Raw genomic sequence first — 19,872 nt, 5'->3', positions numbered from 1 at the left:
AAAAGCGGTGAAAATATTAAATCAATTTAATATGTTATTTTTTCTCTTTGGGGTTATTTTGATATTACTAATTATATATAATTTTTTAATAATTAGTGTCTGCAATATAAGACATAATTGTATTAAAATTGACAACAAAATAAAACAGTTTTATAATATTTTAGTAAAAAAAAATTTGTAATACTATTTAGTTGTATAAAATTAAGTGTGTGGTTTGCAATTATTTTTAATTATTTAAAAAAGTGGTTATTTTGAATATTAAATATTCTATTATACTATAATTAATTAGTTTTATTTAATAATTTGAAATAAGAAATCAATTACATGAATATAAAATTTAGTACTTTTAATAGTTACTATGAGAATATTAAAGTTTAGTTTCCAAAATTTTTTTAGTGGAGCTAAACCCACCTTAACCCTGACCCTAACCCCTTTGAGAGGGGCTTTGGGGGTTGGAGTTTTTTTTTTTGCCCCAATTTGAGGAGCTTCTTAAGAGGGGGCTTTTTAAAGAGTGGGTTAAGGCTAGCCTCGGGATCATAGGTCAAATTGACAGCTCTACTCTCAACTTCGCTCTTCACTAATTCTTAAACAACCTTGGTCAATCTTTCAAATTGTCGTGTGCCTTCGTGCTAGATCTTTCATAGATATGAATCCCAAAAAGGTCATGCAAAGAATCAGTCCAAAAACCAGGAAGACTGGACAAAATCAACAACAATCTGCTGGAATCAGTTTACTTGACAAAAAACAATATTAATTGGTATGGATTTAACCATAAATTGTAACAATAGAATATTATATTGATTATATTTATTTTGTTTGTGTACCTTTTAACAGATTATTACTGTGTTGTTACGTTTACTATAATTTCATGTTAATTTTAAAAATTGTATTTTAGCAGTTACAAATCAAATTTTTGAAATTTGTATATAAAATTTAATTTTTAATATTATGACTTTAAATATTATATTATTTTCATTTAATTTTACTTAACATTTTATGCTTCAAAGTTAAAATAACATTATTTAATTGTTATCAATTTAATCACAATCAAACTATTAACAGACCTATAAGACACAAATATTACCCATTTTTATTATTTTACTTTTATTAACTTTTTTATTTTTAAGAATATAGAAAGCTACGGGTCAAGTTAATGTCATATCAAGCACTGCTTAGAAAACAGTTAAAAATGTTTTTTTCCCCATAGCACTAGCTAGGCAGATGTTCGTAACATGTACCATACGGTCGGACGGTCCAAAGAGCGGCATTGATATCACTCAATTGTTAGCGTTTCTTCTATTTTTTTACTTCTCTAACAGCATTGTTGGACAGCTTGCATAAACACTCACTGCATGCTACTCGACTCGACCATTCATCCTTCCACTCGGATGAGTAAATATGTACCATACGGAATGGGTGGTCCAGAGAGTAGCGCCAACACCCACCTAACCAGACAGTTGCACAGGATCGGCCGATAGGTGAACTGGGTCATTAAGATTAGGATTAAGATAAATAGTGATTAGAGTCATTGGAGTATAATTGGGCCGTGATTAACTTTTCACTAATCCAAGCCCATGACGAAAACTATAAATACAGGTCAGAGGTAAGTGGTAGATAGGTTGCACTTATTGCACATTTATTACTGCTCTGTTGAATTGCCAAACGGGTTGAATACTGACTTTGGCATCGAAGGATCTTTGACAGGTTCCCTCCCGAACGAAGGAGCGAGAGAGCGGAGCTTGGAGCACGACCGGACGACAAAAAGACAAATTGTGAAGGAGTTTGGTGACTTAACCCCAATAACCGAAACATTTTGGCGCCCACCGTGGGGCCGAGTTACTTACAAAATCCAATGGTGACCACGAGAAACATGAGTATGGACGACCCAATGGAGATGATCCGGATGCTACAGCAGAAGATCGAGGAGATGCAGCAGCGTCATGAGGCAGAACTCATAGCTGTCAGGGCCGAATGTTCGGCGCGCATTGCTCGAGAGGGGGCAGGAGAAAAGGGGGAAGGAGAGCAGGCTAAGGAACGTGGCAAGGCTACAATGGAGGACCAAGCCGAGCACAGCAGTGGGCCAGACAAGATGTGGAAACCCACAGAACTGGAGGTCGAGGGAAGCAAGGCTAAATCAGTCCACGTGAAGAGTGTCGCGGGGGACAAGCAAATGGTGATAAAAATCGAGACCTCGTCAACATTGTTACTCCCCTTCATCCAGGCGATCATGGACGTCCAGATATCAGAGCAGTTCGTCCCGCCTTAGTTCAAAATATACGACGGGATGACGGACTCAGAGGCCCACATCAAAACCTTTTCGAACACAATGGCGTTCTGAACTGGAAACAACGTCATTTGGTGTCGAGTGTTCTGCTTGTCATTGGAGGGGGAGGCGCTTGAGTGGTTTAACTCACTTCCCCCCAATTCCATCGAGAATTTCGCTGGACTGCAACGCTTGTTCAATCGTCAATTCGTCGGCAATAGCACTCAGGACTGGACCGTCTTCGAGTTGGTCACCCTGAAATAGGGGAAGGAAGAAACTTGGAGAGCGTCCATGGATCGCTACCAAAAGACAGTCTGACGGGTGAAGGGCTTGAGCCTATAACTCGCCTTGCAGTACATCCTACCCGCCCTCAAGCCTGGGCCATTCAAGGATAGCGTCTGCCGACGGGCGCTCAAGACTATGGAAGAACTGCAACAGAGGGCGGCTGATGAAATAAGGGTGGAGGAGATGAAATTGTCGTACAAGAAGGAGAGTCAGGAAATCAAAACCGACGGGGGGAAATTGGGCAGTCAGGCTGGGAAATCTGGGGGGTTCAAGCAAAGAGAACCGCCCGAGGACCGCGATTCCAACAATACACCCCCTTGAATGCCCCTCGGGCGAAAATTTTCCAGGAAGCTTTGAGTGCGGAGTTGATCTTAGAGCCGAAAAGACGACCCACTCTGCCGGGGGCGGATGGAAACAAACACTGCTTGTACCATAAAAACATGGGCCACACCACGGAGGATTGTGTGACCCTGAAGGATAAAATAGAAGAATTAATCCGTGCGGGGCAACTGAAGAAGTATGTGCGGATTGATCGACCACGTGCACCTGTGGATCGACCGAGTCCACGACGGACCAGCCCTAGGAGACCAGAGAGACAAGAAAGGTCTAGAAAGGACTGGACCAATCGCCCACGATCGGAGAGACGACGAAGTAGAAGCCGCAGCAGAAGCCACGACCGTCCCCTGCGAGGACATATCAACACAATATCCGGTGGTTTCGCCGGAGGAGGATCTTCTTCATCCGCCCGCAAACGTCATGTGAGGGTCCTCTGATCCGTCCACGCGGTTGATAAGCCCCGGCGGACGATGTCGTCCATTACATTTTCGGACGAAGATTTTCATGCACCCAACCCTGATCAAGATGACCTGATGGTGATAACGACGGAGATCGCCCGCTACAGTGTGAGTAAGGTACTGATTGACCAGGGAAGCTCTGTGAACATCCTCTACTGGAAAACCTTCCAGCAGATGGATATTTCGGACTACCTCATTGTCCCGTACAACGAGCAGATCGTCGGATTTGCGGGCGAAAGAGTGGACACCAAGGGGTATGTTGATTTACGTACTCGACTAGGCACCGGTCGGGACACTGACGAGAAGAAGGTTAGATACTTGTTGGTGGAAGCCAACACTTCCTACAACGTACTCCTGGGTCGGCCGTGCCTGAATGCTTTCGGGGCAATCGTGTCCACCCCCATCTCACGATGAAGTATCCCTCAGACAAGGGGGCAATCTGCACTGTCCGAGTGGATCAAAAGACGGCTAGGGAATGCTATGCAGCAGGCCTGAAGCTTCATACCCACACGGTCAAAAGGAGGACAGGTGGATCTGAGGTGGCTATGGCAGACCTTGACCCACGGACAAACAAGGAAGATCGGTTGGAGCCCCTTGGGGAGACTCGGCCGGTCTTGATAGGGAAAGATGCTTCCCAAATCACCGTTATGGCTCGTAGCCTGGAGCCTGAGTTAGAGAGAGAGAGAGATTCGGTCCATTTTGTGGAAGAATCGTGACTTATTCGCATGGACGGTCGACGATATGTCAGGGATCCACCCCTCGGTCATGTCACATAAACTAGCCTTGTTCAAGGAGGCACGGCCGGTTGCACAGAAGAAGCGGCGGATGGGAGAGTAGAAGAGAAGAGCGGTTGAAGAGGAGGTGACGAAGTTGAAGGCGACCGGATTTGTTAGGGATGTGACATACACCACTTGGCTCGCCAATGTGGTAATGGTGAAGAAGGCCAGCGGAAAATAGCGTATGTGCACCGACTCCACCGACCTAAACAAAGTTTGCCCCAAAGATTCCCATCCCTTCCCGAGCATAGACGCGTTGGTGGACGGAGCCTCCGGCCACCGGATGTTAAGCTTCCTGGATGCGTACTTTGGGTACAACCAAATACCCATGTACGAACCCGATCGGGAGAAGACGGCGTTCATCACTAACAAGGCGCACTTTTGTTACGAAGTTATGCCTTTCGGCTTGAAGAATGTCGGGGCCACCTATCAGTGTTTGATGGATGGGATCTTTGTTGGGCAAATCGGTCGGTGTATGGATGTCTATGTAGACAATATGGTCGTTCGCTCACCGGACGGCCATCAACATGTGAAGGACTTGGAGGAAGTGTTCAAGCAAGTGAGAAGGTACGGGATGCGGCTCAACCCGACGAAGTGCACTTTCGGGGTAGCCGCAGGAAAGTTCCTCGGATTCATGCTCACCGCCAGAGGCATTGAGGCCAACCCCAATAAATGTTTGGCCGTGTTGAAGATGTAGAGCCCGGCCACCCTCAAAGAGGTCCAGAGGTTGGTCGGCCGACTCACGGCACTATCTCGATTCATCCCTAAGTTGGCAGAGAGGGTACGACCGGTGCTAAGGAAGATGAAGAAGGGGTCCAACTTAGTATGGGATGCGGAATGCGAACAAGCGTTTCAGGATGTCAAGGCCATCTTGCTGAATCCACCAGTGATGAACCGCCTAACGCCAGGGAAAGATTTGTAGATCTTTCTAGGTGTCTCTGAGTCAGCAATCAGCAACTGCGCTGACCAAACGGTTCGATAAGGTCGACATCTGGTACATCCCCCGAGAGAACAACACCAGGGTGGATATGTTGTTTAAGCTAAGCTCGGGAAGAGAGAAAGGGAAATTGACGACCATCATCCGCCAGGTCCTGCTCCAACCATCAGTGGAATGCTTGGCAGTATCAAGGGATGATGTCAAGGATTAGCGGACGGAGATTCGAGCAATAATGACCCAGCAAGACGCAGGACAGCCAGTGGAACCGGTCGACGCCAAGAAGATTGTCCGCTATCTTATGGTGGGAGACGACCTATATTGGAGGGGGTTCTCAACTTCTCTCCTTAAATGCCTCGGGATGGAAGAAGCGCAATATGTTATGAACGAGCTCCATAATGGGATTTGCGGATTTCATACTGGACTTCGATCTCTGAAGGCTCGAGTACTGCGGGTCGGATACTACTGGCCAACCATGGAGGAAAACACTAAGGTCTTTGCTCAAAGGTGTCTCAGCTGACAGACTCACACCAATAGCACGCACGTCCTACCGGACACCTTGCACACTATGACATCCCCTTGGTCGTTCGCTCAGTGGGGAATGGACATAATCGGCCCTTTCCCCGTAGGGCGGGTGTAGAAGAAGTTCTTATTGGTGGCAATCGATTACTTCACCAAATGGGTGGAGGTCAAACCTTTAGCGACCATCACAACGTCGCAGGTACAAAAATTTTGTTGGAAGTTGGTCTGTCGATTTCGCCTCCCACATTCAATTGTTACGGACAACGGACGGTAGTCTATTGATAAAAAACTGGCAGAGTTTTACAAGGGTCTGGGAATCAAACACGTCACCAGTTCGGTGGAGCACCCCCAGACGAACAGTCAGGTAGAGGCCGTGAACAAGACGATCGTAGCCGAGTTGAAGAAGCGGCTAGGGGAGAGGAAGGAAGCATGGGTGGATGAGCTTCCGGAAGTGTTATGGGGCTACCGGTGTACTCCGCACGGAACGACCAGAGAAACGCCCTTCAACTTGACATATGGTACAAATGCCATGTTGCCGGTCGAGTTGGGAGAACCCTCCCTACGGCGCCAAATAGAGGACCTTGGGTTAAATGATGAAGAGTTAAGGGTAGAGCTTGACTCACTGCAGGAGAGACGGGACCGAGCGACGTTGAGGGCTGAAGCGTGCAAGTGAATGGTGGAGAGAAGATACAACTCCAAGGTCCGACCGAGGAACTTCCAAGAGGGTGATTTGGTGTGGAAGAAGACTGGAGAGGCACAACGTACGGCCGCTCATGGCAAGCTCGCAGCCAAATGGGAAGGACCTTTCCGAATTTCAGAAGCCCTGGGAAACGGGGCCTACAAACTATTGTACCTGGACAGACGCCCCATTCCAAACACATGGAATGCCACTCACCTCAAATTTTATTTCAGTTAATAACCATTTCTGATTGTACATTTTTTTTTAAATGATTGATACAATGACAGGGCGTCCCACTTTTGGCAAAATCTCTACGATAAGGACATAACCCCGTAAGCACTTAACCAAAAAGAAATCCGAGTTGATGAACGGAGAGTTCCAAACGGAACCACTATCAACTTGGCCGGGCGGTGAACGGCGAGTTCTTCCTGGAGAACCACTGCCGCCCAGATTGTTCGAAAATCCAAGTTGATGAACGAAGAGTTCCAAACGGAACCACTGTCAAGTTGGCTGAGCGGTGAACGACGAGTTCTTCCCAAGAACCACTGCCGCCCTCGTCATTCAAAAGCCCAAGTTGATGAACGGAGAGTTCCAAACGGAACCACTGTCAACTTGGTCGGACGGTGAACGACGAGTTCTTCCCGAGAACCATTGTCGCACGAGTCGTTCAAAAGTCCAAGTTGACGAATTTCTATCGATAAAAGTCATTAATAAAGATAGCAAGATAATAGAATCAAACGCTCGGCAGGAAAGAAATAATAGCAGGCAAATTGAAGAATAAAATGTATTGATGTGTAGGGGTTATACAAAAAGTCAGCCATGGGACGGTATGGCCAACACCTAAACAGGTCAAGATGTTGGTTGACCGGCCACACGAACAAATACATCAAAATATGTAAAACAGAAAGCCAAAACCACTAACCAACTATTTAAAAAATTATTCGGCCCCACTGCCGTCATCATCACCCTCGGCGTCATTCGCCGCATCATTAACGTCTTCAACTTCCACCCCCTGATCGCCAACCCCGACATTTAAAGGGTCCTCCTCCTCCTACGGCACCTCCTCGGCGGCCGGGGCATCAAGGTGAACCAGTACCCCGTCGAACACGTCCTTTTCAATATCAAAACCAAGGGTGAATGGCTCCTTGACTCCCATTAGGACGGACGCTTGGCGGAGAGCTTTATTGAAATCCTCCTCGTGCTAAAAAACGATACCTGTTTCCAGCTCGGATATCTTCTCCTTAGCCTTCGCCAAGTCGTCCGTCAGTGCCTGATTCTTCTGAAGGAGTCCCCTCTCCATTTTCTTATGGCGGGCAACTACTACCTTGAGTTGCCCGCACTCGTCCACCAGGCGGTCATAATTGGCTCAGGCGTCGCGAAGCCGATCCGATGCCTCGGCTAAGTCTTCCTTGGCTTTATCAAGCTCGGCCTGGAGCTCGTCGTTCTTCTTGTTGGACTCGTCCTGAGCAATCAGCATCTGCTCCATGGTCGCACGTAGATCCTCAAAAGTCTTCTTCTCGACGAGTAGCTCGGTCCGGACGTTCTCCGCTCCTCTACGGTCAGCAAACTCCCTAAGATACCAAGCAAGAGAAGTCGCCCAGGTGGACATCTCCAGCATAGCATTTGTTAGCTCTGGCTCCGATAAGCCCTCGATCAACGATCGGTGCGTCAAACTCATGTGGAAATTCGTCTGATCACTGATGTTGAACTCGGAGCTGAAGACGCCGTTCGGAAGAGGCCGGGAGGAGGACCCCTCTTTGACCTTGCGACCCTTCTTGGAGGCATTCCGTGAAGAGGATCCTTCTTTTTCTTTACGCCCCTTCTTGGAGGCGGATCGTTCCCCCTCTTTATGATCCTTCCTCTTCCTCACAAGGGGTTGGGCAGAGGTGGTGGCCGCCTCAGACTAGGGATCTACAAAAACGGGCCAAAGGCTGTGTGGGGGCTTGCTCCCGACAACAACAGCGACGCCCGGGGAAACAACGATGCCCTTAAGGCCGACCGGAGGAATTGACAGCATCCGGCTGGTGGAAGACGCGCGTTTGATGATAGGAGGACGGGGAGCATTCGAAGAACTACCGCCAGCTCCCTTCCTTGAAGCCATAAAGTTGGATTTGCGGGGAGGAGGAGCAGACATGGTATTTGACAAAAACAAGAAAATTCAGCTACGTTAACACCAACATATTAAAAGACACAAAATAAACATAAAATACCATACCGAACGCCTTTCGTTCACAATCCTCATGACGAAGGCATTCGACTAAGTTGCGGGTAGAGAGGCGGCGGGGGAGAGCGTTGATGGTACAAATGGCTTCCAAATCGACCAGGTTCATCGTATCAACCGGATACGCTTTTATTTTCCTAGGGTTCCTTGTCCAATAAAAAGGGAACAAGGGATTTCCCTCCACATCATGAAACTCATGGCGGCCGGCCTCGTCAATGATGACTTTAAAAAATTGGTTCTTGAAATTCTTGTATGAATCAAAGAAAGGACGGAAGAGGGTCCTATCTTTGACGGACGTTAAAGAAACCCAAACACCCTTCGAGAGCGGGCGAACGTCAAAATAATGGAAAAGAATCGGGATTGTTGGGGTTATGCCAATCGCTAAACACATCGCCAAGAACACTTGGAAGACCGCCCAAGAATTCGGATGTAGTTGTGCAGGGGCAACGTTCATTTCCCGGAGAACGACCATTTGAAACCTAGTGAAAGGCACCCGAATACAGAGTTGATCGAAAAAATTGGCATACATGAAGAAGAAATCGTCCGGACTCGATCCCTTCCCATGATAAACTTGCTCATTTCTTAGGCTGACTCCCGCCTGGACCAGTCGGGAATCCTCCACGTCCCTAACGATGTAGAGCCGGCCGATTCTCCATGTTAACGCCTTTTTTGTACCATACTCTGACGCAAACAAGCTAACATCGTGAGGCACCCAGTCGTACCCTGGAATGATGGTCCCGTCACCGTTCGGCTCTAATGGCGCGTCATCTACTGGAATACCACCCTTAAGAAGGTGGATGGGTATCCCAAAGATAATCCTTTTATCTGCATCCGCGGGGGAGTTAGGCTTTGTCCCCGATGACCGAGCAAACTCTTCCAAGAAGGAGGACGACACCGAGCTCGGAGAAGAGCCACGCTCGCCACCACCGTCCATCGATCTCTTGCCGCTTCTACCCGACAACTCCAAAGACGACTCAACATGGACGACTGCCATTTCTTACCTGAAGAAAAAAGAATGCTCTGAAGAAGAAAGGAGAAAGGTGAAAATGACAGCATCCTCACCCTCCTATTTATAGGAAAAAATTTCGTAACCGTCGACGCATCCTCACCGTAAAAAATCATCACGATTAACGGTCCAGATACGGGACCGCTTCAACTTCCGCCTCTATACGCGCGACACGTATGTTCCCGCCGAAATCCATTTTAAAAAATAGGTGAGCAGAAGCCCAAAAGAATTGACCTAGTAGCCAAGTTGGACGCCCTCCGGCCCACCCAATGATGAGGACGGCCGGTCAACAACAAGAGCCCACACACCCGTAATTAAACCCAACGTTCACTACGTGGACTAGGGCTTGGGGGGCTTGTGTACCATACAGATCAGACGGTCCAGAGAGCGGCGCCGATATCACCCAACCGCTGGCGTTTCTCCTATCTTTTTACTCCTCTGACAGCATTGTCGGATAGCTTGCATAAACACTCACTGCGCGCTATTCGACTCGACCATTCATCCTTCCACTCGGGTGAGTAACTATGTACCGTACGAGTTGGGCGGTCCAGAGAGTAGCGCCGACACCCACCTAATCGGACGATTGCACAGGATCGGCTGATAGGTGAACTGGGTCATTAAGACTAGGATTAAGGTAAATAGTGATTGGACTAGAATTGGGCCGTGATTAACTTTTCACTAATCCCAAACCCGCGAAAACTATAAATAGGTAAGTGGTGGATAGGTTGCACTTATTGCACATTTATTACTGCTTTGTTGAATTGTCGAACGGTTTGAATACTAACTTTGGCATCGAAGGATCTTTGACAGGTTTCCTCCCGGACGAAGAAACGAGAGAGTGAAGCTTGAAGCGCGACCGGACGACAAAAAGACAAATTGTGAAGGAATTTTGTGACTTAGCTCCAGTAACCGAAACATAACCAAAAGTATATATGATCTGAACATTGTTTCCAGTTCAGAAACAAACCGTTTCCCGGTTCAAATGGCTTGACCTTGACGGTGATCTAAAGCTAATAATAGACCATCGTATAACCAAATCTACTTTATTTTGGGTTATGAAAATTTGATGTATAAAGAATTGAGAGTACCTTAACAGAGAAGAATGTAACACTTAAAATTACGACTATATCATAAGTTATAAATACATCAGTGACCCAAACAAGAAAAAGATAAAAAGAGGTGATTAGAAAACCTCCACATCATATACACCTATTCCGTGTCCTCTGGAAATAATTAGAATAAGATTATAGCATGTTTGCTTTCAAGCTAGCAAATCTATTACTGTTTAGAGCGCTTTAAGTACACCAATACGCTAACGCTCGCAAGAATAATAACACCCGCAAAAATTCCAGAACGGAGAGTCAATGTACTGGTTTTCTGTATATTGGCTGTATCAGATGGTACTTTTGTTGTTTTGGGCGAAGTGGCAAACACCAAATCCAATTTTAATGCCTGAAGTAAAAAAGATGCTTAGTGTAAGCATGCATCAAAGACATTAGAACAGATCCATGGAAAGGCCACATTGTCAAATGAAAAGACAAACAAAAGAAGACAACTTCACCTTCAGTCCTGCAGACCTAGCATAGCTGACAGCAGCCGCAAGATCGTTATCAGTCTCAAGAATAATATCATCATCTTCATCATCCTTATACTGGAAGAGAAGTAAAACCCGACACCATATCATAATATTTACATTTAGTACGACCAAAAGGCAGACTAAACTAATCTTAGAATAAAACATACCAGAATTTTAGGGCGTTCTCCGTCATTAAAATCCCCAATTATTTGCATGACAGCAGATACAAGCTCGTCTACATGTTCAGCACCTATAAAAAAGACAGCAGCAAATACTTGCAACTTCTAAAAATAGTAAATCCAGGCTTATGTTCAGGAAGTCCACAGCCACAGCAAAAGTACGCAGATCAGTAAATTAAAGTTCATGCTAAGCTTTCCCCAAGATGTCACTTACCACAGTAGAATCGACGCACATTGCCATTGGGATGCTCAAATTTAAAAGCAAATGAATTTCCAAAACCTACAGACTGATATGTAGACTTTGTGGTATCTGCCCCGTCCAAAGTCACCGGTGCAGAGTTTTCACTGCAATCAGACATTGTATGCTTATTTACAGAACAAAACAACATATATAGAAAACAGAATAAATTTAACACAGGTACCTACCTATGGGTGTCAAAATCTTCAGGCGGCTCTAGAGAAAATGCTGAGTCCCAAAATTTTTGCATAACTGTGTTTGACGCATCATTAGATGCTCCGGGACTACTTTCAACCTACAAAGTACACAACTCATAAACAAGACACTATAATCCTTTTAATAGTACCAAATGTTAGTAATGTACATGCTTCTTAATTCATAATATTCAAGAATGAAGATTATATTATTTTTTGTTCAATATTAGTGATGGTCCAATTATTATAAAAATCATTATCATGCAGCATCAGTTATCAACGGAAGCAGAGTCCCAGACACACGACACACTGGATAACCTGAACATTTGTCTTCAAAATATCCATTAAATAGCTTAGTTTATCATGTATTTTGAGACTCAAACATGAAATTTACCAGAGAAATTGCAGCATGAGTTATCTGCAAAACATCCAAACAAGCAGTAACAATTCCATCTGCAAGTGAAAAATAAATAATACTTAGCACAATTACATTAGGAAGTACGTAGGCAATTAAGGCAAAGCTAACCTTTGTCCACCACAGGAATATGTAAGTACTTTCCATTATGCATCATATGCAGTGCGTCCAGAATTGTTGTTTCTGGAGATGCATATTCTGGGTTTGGAGACATCACCTAACAAAAAATTAAGTAACAAAGTGAAAGAATAAAGAAAATCAAATTATTTCAGAATACCTAGCAAATATAAGCACCAGGCAGATGAAACGACATCTCAGAATAAACCACTTTCCAGATAGTTACTTATAAGAATATAAAATAACAACCTTTTCCACAGGAGTCGCCTCAGGAGAAAGATTTTGAGCCACGACCCGCAGAAGGATGTCTTTTGAACTGCAGAACAGATTCACAGGACAATATACTGTGCATAAAACAAAATTTTCCAATGTCCATTTGATAAATATCAATCAAGAACATTGCTTTTATAAACAAGGTGCAGGTTCGAATGTTATTTGCTATCATGTATTTATAAGAGGAGAGAGACTAAAGCCTAAGGAAAAAGATTTTACGTAAGTATCCCATGAATCTTATCTTCCATCACAATCACAGCTGAATTTACTTGCAACTCCCGCATCCTTTTTGCTGCTACATAGACCGAATCTGATACCGATGCAATAGCAACCCTAGAAACACATAAAGCTACAGAATGTTGTAAAACTATCATATCTAATTATAAAAGAGTCATTTGGCAACATGTAAAAGAACAAGAAAATATGATGTGAAATTACTTTGTATTTTCGCCAACTATAGTTGTCAGGGAAGGTTTGAACACGCGCTCCCTCAATGTTTCAATAAAAGTATTTGGAACTGACAAAAACATTGACAATTGAAACAGAAAATTAGCATCATTAAAACATGAAGAGAATACATGGCAATTTTCAACACTCCCAAATATTACTGTGAGCTGCCCAAGAATTTAGAAAGCAGAACTTGCAAGTTTTAATGTCTTTCTCTTGATAGTATCTTGTCTTCCATTTACCAACCTTCCCCAAACTTCACGGAGAATACTTTCCAAATTAACATCTGAAGTATGTCATTGAAGTATGTATGCATAAACAAACAACTCCTACACTTGGTCCATAAAAATATTCGAAATTTTTTATATACAGTGGAGGAATTACGGGAAAAAATAGTTTCTCTGACGACAACTATATTTTCGTTTTAGTAACAAATAATACACGAGTCATTAACTAATACTTTTTTCGATTTCCAGTTCCTTTGTGCCTTATTTTCTGCCAGAGAGACAACAATGCTTTAACTTCTTTTTAACAGCCAAGTCAGTTCAAGAGTAAGCCAGCATAAAATATGTTTTGATTCCTCTAAAATATCTTTTTTTCCAGATTTTGTGATTCTTCTTAAATGTAATCTAAACCACTTTTTGTCTCTCAACAAAACATTATGTAAGCCATTGAAAAAAACTAAAAGTGGTGGTGCATTTCAAAATTAAAGGGACTAAAACAAAAAGTTTATAAGGATTAAAATTAAAGTCAAAATTTTAGACGGACCAAAACCATATTTTTTCTTAAAATTTAAACTTATGTTCGACCATGGCTGTAATAAAGATTAATATAGATGTACCAGATGCAAGAAAAAGCAACTCGAGTTTATGTAAGCATCATAAATAAAAATGTATGTAAAAGTACAACTGTTAACCAACCAGACAATTGACCAGGCAGTCGGAGTTCCATTCCCTCAACTGCTGCAGCAACGGCAGTCCCTTGTTGAGTAGCTTTTTCCACCCTAGATATGGCATCGTAAAGACACTTGGTGATATCCAGCATGGCAATGACTTCACCATTTTCCACAACTGGGAGGTGTCTGAATTTACCTATCGGTAAAACAGTCAAATTATATTTCTCTCAAATACTTTCTAGCCACTGTATGAGTCCATTAAACTAGATATATACACACACAGAGAATCTATTAAAATTACTTGCCTGATTCTAGAATAATCAACTAATTAAAGAAGAAAACGTAACGGGTAAAAATAAAATAAAATAAAATAAAACAAAAAAGCCACAAAAACTCTACAAAGGGCAACCAACACAAGGCGACCATGATTACAAGATAACAATGTTGAAAGCCATTCAGCGCCAAAAAATAAAAATAAAATTGGGAATCACTTAAGAAGGACAAACAAACAAAAAATGAAACAATTGGTAAAGGAGTGCTGGGTACTTTTGCAGAGAATTAATCTAAAATATCTTAAAACCATCTTTTAACTTCATTATTTTTTTACAGAATTAACCCGACTTTTAACTCAATGAGTAATTGAAGAATATATTAATTGCAAGTGTTTCACTAGCGTTGCGCATTATATAAAAAAGGAAAAAAGAAAACATAGATGCAATATTTATGATACTTCGTTAACACTGTTCTCCAATCAAAATTAAAGCTTCACTTCGGAAATAAGCGCTACAACTTAACGAAATTCCTAATATACAGATAACTCTAAATCTAATTAGACAACACTGCAACAACTAAATGTTGTCATAAAAAATGAATTTAAAAAATGGTCAATACTATAAATTAAATTACTAATTTTCTTAACCTTTCAGAATTAGTAAAGAGTTCTGACGATAAAATGGAGGCAGTAGTAAAAGGCAATAAAGTTATGGCCCAACTCTGAAAGTGCTTTCCTCCAAATTCAATTAACTTTTCAATTAACTTTAGAATGGAGTAGACATGTTTCTATACAGAGGGGCCCACAAGCTGCGATTATGTAACGTAAAAAATAAAAACTAATATCCCTTAACTAACATAACGTTCAACAACGATAATCCTCTGCGCAGAAAAAAAAACGCAGGCAACTGGAATATCTGTGAAAAATGCATCAAATATTATAAAATATTTAACCAGTAGTTGGAGATTGACAGAGGAAATTTTCGAAGCTAACCCTGAATCATCTTCTGAAGCGCTTCAATGGCAAGGGTATCAGACGTGACGAAGACGGGATTCCGAGTCATGACCTTGGAGACCGTTGTCTCCTCCGGTTTCATCCCCTCGGCGACGACTCTAATGGCAACGTCCTGAAAACGACACGCAGAAACGTGAACGAGAGGAAAGAACATTTAGTGCAAAAAAAAAAATGGCGTGAAATTATATGGTAACCTTGTCAGTGATAATTCCGGAAAGAAGAGCATTGGAATCGGTGAGCAAAACGGCGTCGATGCGTCGAGCGGCCATGCGTCTGCAGGCATCGGAGACGGTGGTTCCGTCAGGGATGGTGAGGGCCTTGGACAAACGGAGATTCCTAACGGTCCTTTCTCCGCCATCATCCGGAGCGGTGACTCCGTTACGCGCGGGGAGGGAGAGGGACTTTTTGTGAGGTCGTTTGGGCTTCCTGGAAGACTGGTTAGGGGTGCTCATTGTGTGTGGTGGTGTTTGCATGAATCAGATTTGGCGCTTATTTATTTTTTTTGTGTTTTTATGAAGCTTTATCAATCTTTATCACGACACATAGGTTAGGGTTCTGCGGGCCCTCTCTCTTCCCTCACCTGCACATTATCATAATTTTTATTTCCTTTCTTTTCTTTTTTCCCACCACTCACACCTTCCTACTCTTTTCCGCCTTTTACAAACCAATCATCATCGATTCTAAATGCTGTGGTCCCTTTTATTTTAATCCAAATATTCTTTTTATTTTATACAATTTTAATCTTCTTATCCTCACCATTGCAACTTCTTAAATACCAACCTTTTAAAACAAAATATAAACTGCATGCTCTTCGAAATTCCATGGAGACATTTCACACTAAAACTTCTCTTGCCTCCAAGGAAGGGACAACCAAACATATATTTATACATGCAGGATGAAATTTTAGGACCATGAAATATTAGTTACGTGCATTCATTTCTAAATTATCTATATATATTGTGCACCGTATTAAAATCTATTCTGTTTTAAATTATATTGGTTGAAAACTGTGTTATAAAGCCAGTTATTAAATTACAATAAAATTATTATTGTATTTTCATCCCATGTCGATGAAAACTCAATAAAGAATAAGATCAACGTAGGTTCAAATTTTCATTAAAGACAATTATCTCTATTATTGAAAGATACTATAGAATAAGTATTTATTTTTTATTTTATTTAAAAGTTTACCCCACACAAACTTATATTCTCTATCTTTCTGTACGTTTAAAGAATATTTTCGCCATTTTAGTGTTTTTAGATTAAATTCTCCATTTTTGTTACGACATATTTTTTTTTATCAATTATAGTGAAGTTTTTAGTAAAAGAATTAATTTATATCAAGAGTTTTTCTAGTGGTTTTTTTAAAGAAGTAGTGCCCATGTAAGGTTTGACTATGAAAGTTTATTTGGATTGAGAAAGTGTTTGCTAATAGAGATGATTGAATTAAGGTAACAAGAGTTAATAGTTTATTTGAATATATTGGTTGTTTTTATATGGGAACAATTGCTTTCTGCACTCATCAATTTCTTCTTGTACCTCATCATTTATTTTAATTTAATTTTTGTATTTTATGTGAAGCTTTTCCTTTGTTGAGACGCACGCCTGTGCAGCTTACATGTGTTGTGGGCAGCTAAGATTCATTGTGTGTAGGGTTTCCGGTGAAGTGTTGCCGAGCTGGTGGTGAGTTCTTGTGTGGGAGGTAAGTAATTGGTCTTTTACCCTTTATTAATTGGTGTAGAAATTAAATAAGGGTGTAGAAAGTAAAGAATGCATGTAAAATATTGTAATATGAAATATGATAGGGGAAACGTGAAAGTGAAGAAGAAAAGATTTAAGATAGATTTATATTTAAAAATCAGTTGGGATATTTGAATAGGAGATATGATTGGATGGTTATTAGGATTAGGAATAGATTTATAAAGGTAGTGGAAGAAAGAATAGGGGAAAAAGGAGAGTTTGTATGAAAACCCTAGAACCCTAGTGAAAGGAGAGAAAAGAGAGGGAGATAGGAAATAAGGACATTTTATGGGATAGAAGAAAAGGAGCTGCAAAAAACTTTATTTCAAAGGAAGATTTGTGGTGTTTTGGGTTGTAGATAAAGCCCTAGTATTGGCCAAGGTATGAGAAAACTTACCTTTGTTTTCTTGTTGTTCGTATGATGAATAGGGTTTGTTGGCTTTGTTACCAAAATAGGCAAAAAGACATCATATATTACGAGAATAGGCAAATTCAATTCAAAATATCAAAATGCGGAAGTCGTGGGGGGCCAAAACGACTTCAAATGAAGAAGTCGTGCCCCCTGCACGACTTCACACTGTACATTTGACCAGTGGTGAAGTCGTGCACCCCCAAAACGACTTATGGGTTCTGTAATCGATTACAAGATTGTGGTAATCAATTACACGTTGTTGAAATCGTAACCCCCCTGCACGACTTCAGTTTAGTAGGCAAAAATGCTTTTGGTAATCGATTACGACACTTCTGTAATCGATTACCAGTGTTTTAAATGTGCAACAACCACCCTGGTAAGCGATTACAAGCTTGTTGTAATCGATTACCAGTGTGTTTTGGTTGGTTTTAGAAAATTTGTATTGTGTTGTAAAGCATATTTAGAAGTTAATTATGTGTAATCGAAGTTATTTTGTAAGCACACATTGTTGTTGATTACATTGTGATGTATTGTTATGTATAGGAAGAGTAATTGATTTGATGTAAATCATAAGACAAAATCATAAGACAAAATCATAAATGAAATTAGTAGTATTTTATTGAATTAAAAATGCATTACAAAAGGAAGAAGCTTAAATTAAAAGAAAACGACACTACACATTGAAAGGCATCTAGGGATGATCCACCGTGTGGACCAAAATAGCGACGCAGATAGTCAATGTCGTGCTCCACATGCTCAACTCGAGTATCAATAGTATCAAAGCGGTCACCCATGTTCAGCTCCAATTGTTCAAATCCTGCATTCATGCTTTCATTGAGTGTATTGAAGCTGTCCCCAACAAATGTTCGGAGATCGTTTATCCCCCTCATGACGTCATCAAATGAACTAGTTTGTTGTTGAACTAGTGGTGGTGGTGGTTGTAGTTGAGGAGGTGGTTGATTTTGATGTTGATGTGGAGGAGGAGAATTTCTGTGAACCCATCTGTTGTCAGCATTTCTGGTCAATCCAAATGACTGGATCACTCCTCCTGATATTATGCTATGCCTACTAGGTGGGACACATATGTGATCCTCCAATTGAACTTGAAAATGTTCTAGGATCCAGGTGACCAAAGTTGGATATGGTAAAGGAGCACCTGGCCTCAAAGCTTTCTTCATCCTATGTCGGATGAGATGGGTCCAGTTTATCTGCTTTGCCGTCATTATTGTCCACATTATCAGAAGATCTTCCTCGGTTGCCTGTGCAAAGTTAGAAACTCAGGGAAACAAAACACGACATATAACATAATGTAATACTCTAGCCTCAGCTGTCATATTGCCGGCTAGAATTCTACTCGCAAGAGGATTGTGTGGCAAACAAATTAATTGTCTGGCAACGTTTATATTGTATTCATTTGCCCAATCCTCAAATAATTTACCCTCAAAGTTCAACCCAACAGAGGGAAGGTTGGCTATGGAAGCAAAAATTGCTGGGTTTTATAATCATTTTCACATTGTTGACCTTAGTTTTCATTGTTCCATTATCAGAAAATTTGAGGTTACTATAAAACACACGCACCAAATCAGGATAATAACGCACAACATCGCAGACAAAATCATCCAATTCCATATTTTTGAGCATGCCAAAAAATTCAAAACCTTGACTTTCGAAATATTGGTCATCTAGGTATTTTGGCTCAATGATTTGACGGTCTTTATATAACGAGAAATACCTTTCAGCTAGTGCAGGAGTGGAAAACTGAAGATTTTGGTGTAGAGCAGTCGGTGACGGTGGTGGTGAGGGTGAGGGTGAGCTTTCTGGGGGTGAAGGTTGACGGCGGCGACGTCCCCCAACTGTAGAAGATGAGCCCCTAACTCTTTGCCTCTTTGAAGATTCCGCCATTTCAGATTCCAATCGATGCAAATTGAAGAGAATTGAAAGGAGAGTTGAAAAATGGTGTTTAGAAGTGAAATTTGTGGAATAGGACTTGAATTTTTGAGGTTGGAGAGGAGGGGAAACCATGTGGAGGCGTTGCAACTGGTGTGGAAATGGTGTGTGTTCGTGAGGAGAGAGAAAAAGTTGAATTTATAGGGTAGGGTTTGGCTGGTAATCGATTACAGCAAAAGCCTGTAATCCCTTAGAGGGTCTATCTGGTAATCGATTACAGTATGATCTGTAATCGATTACTAGTGTGTGGAGGAACAAAAATTGATTTCTTTGTTGCTTTAGTATTAATTGATTGCATTATATATTAAAATTGATTTATATATATATATATATATATATATATATATATATATATATTTGTTTTGACATGATGAGCAATAATAAGTGAAAAGGATAAAAGTTTGTTATGATATAAATTTTTGTCATTAATTAAGAAAATATAGAAAAATTACATAATTATAAATAAATTGATGAGGCAATTTATCTATGTCCTCCAATCCCACATGTTGGTCTTCGTCGTTGTCGTTGGCCTCGCCTTTGTTGTTGTTGTTGTAGTGTGGGACTCTGCATGTGTTGGTCTTCATCACTGGGATGACTTTCATTGGACTGTTGAAGGTATTGGAAATCAAGGGTCGGTCGATATACGTTTTGTGATGAAGAAGCGTGATGGTATG

The 19,872-nt window shown here is 41.7% G+C and overlaps 1 protein-coding gene across 1 annotated transcript; it reads right to left on the bottom strand.

Moving 5' to 3' along the window:
* Positions 1-10,569: 10,569 nt before the first annotated feature.
* LOC108330048 (CBS domain-containing protein CBSCBSPB3) lies at positions 10,570-15,661 on the bottom strand. Its single transcript, XM_017564498.2, has 13 exons — positions 15,294-15,661; positions 15,079-15,211; positions 13,840-14,010; positions 12,911-12,989; positions 12,692-12,805; positions 12,449-12,515; positions 12,194-12,299; positions 12,062-12,120; positions 11,662-11,768; positions 11,450-11,580; positions 11,224-11,306; positions 11,042-11,131; positions 10,570-10,932 (listed from the first exon to the last, which is right to left on the bottom strand). Exons 1-13 carry the CDS (start codon positions 15,570-15,572, stop codon positions 10,759-10,761), a joined length of 1,593 nt encoding a protein of 530 aa, XP_017419987.1. The 5' UTR covers positions 15,573-15,661; the 3' UTR covers positions 10,570-10,758.
* Between the last annotated feature and the right edge of the window lie 4,211 nt (positions 15,662-19,872).

Source organism: Vigna angularis, chromosome 4 (genome assembly GCF_016808095.1).
Source record: "Vigna angularis cultivar LongXiaoDou No.4 chromosome 4, ASM1680809v1, whole genome shotgun sequence".
NCBI lineage: Eukaryota > Viridiplantae > Streptophyta > Magnoliopsida > Fabales > Fabaceae > Vigna > Vigna angularis.
This window is presented reverse-complemented; position numbering and strand designations above follow the sequence as displayed.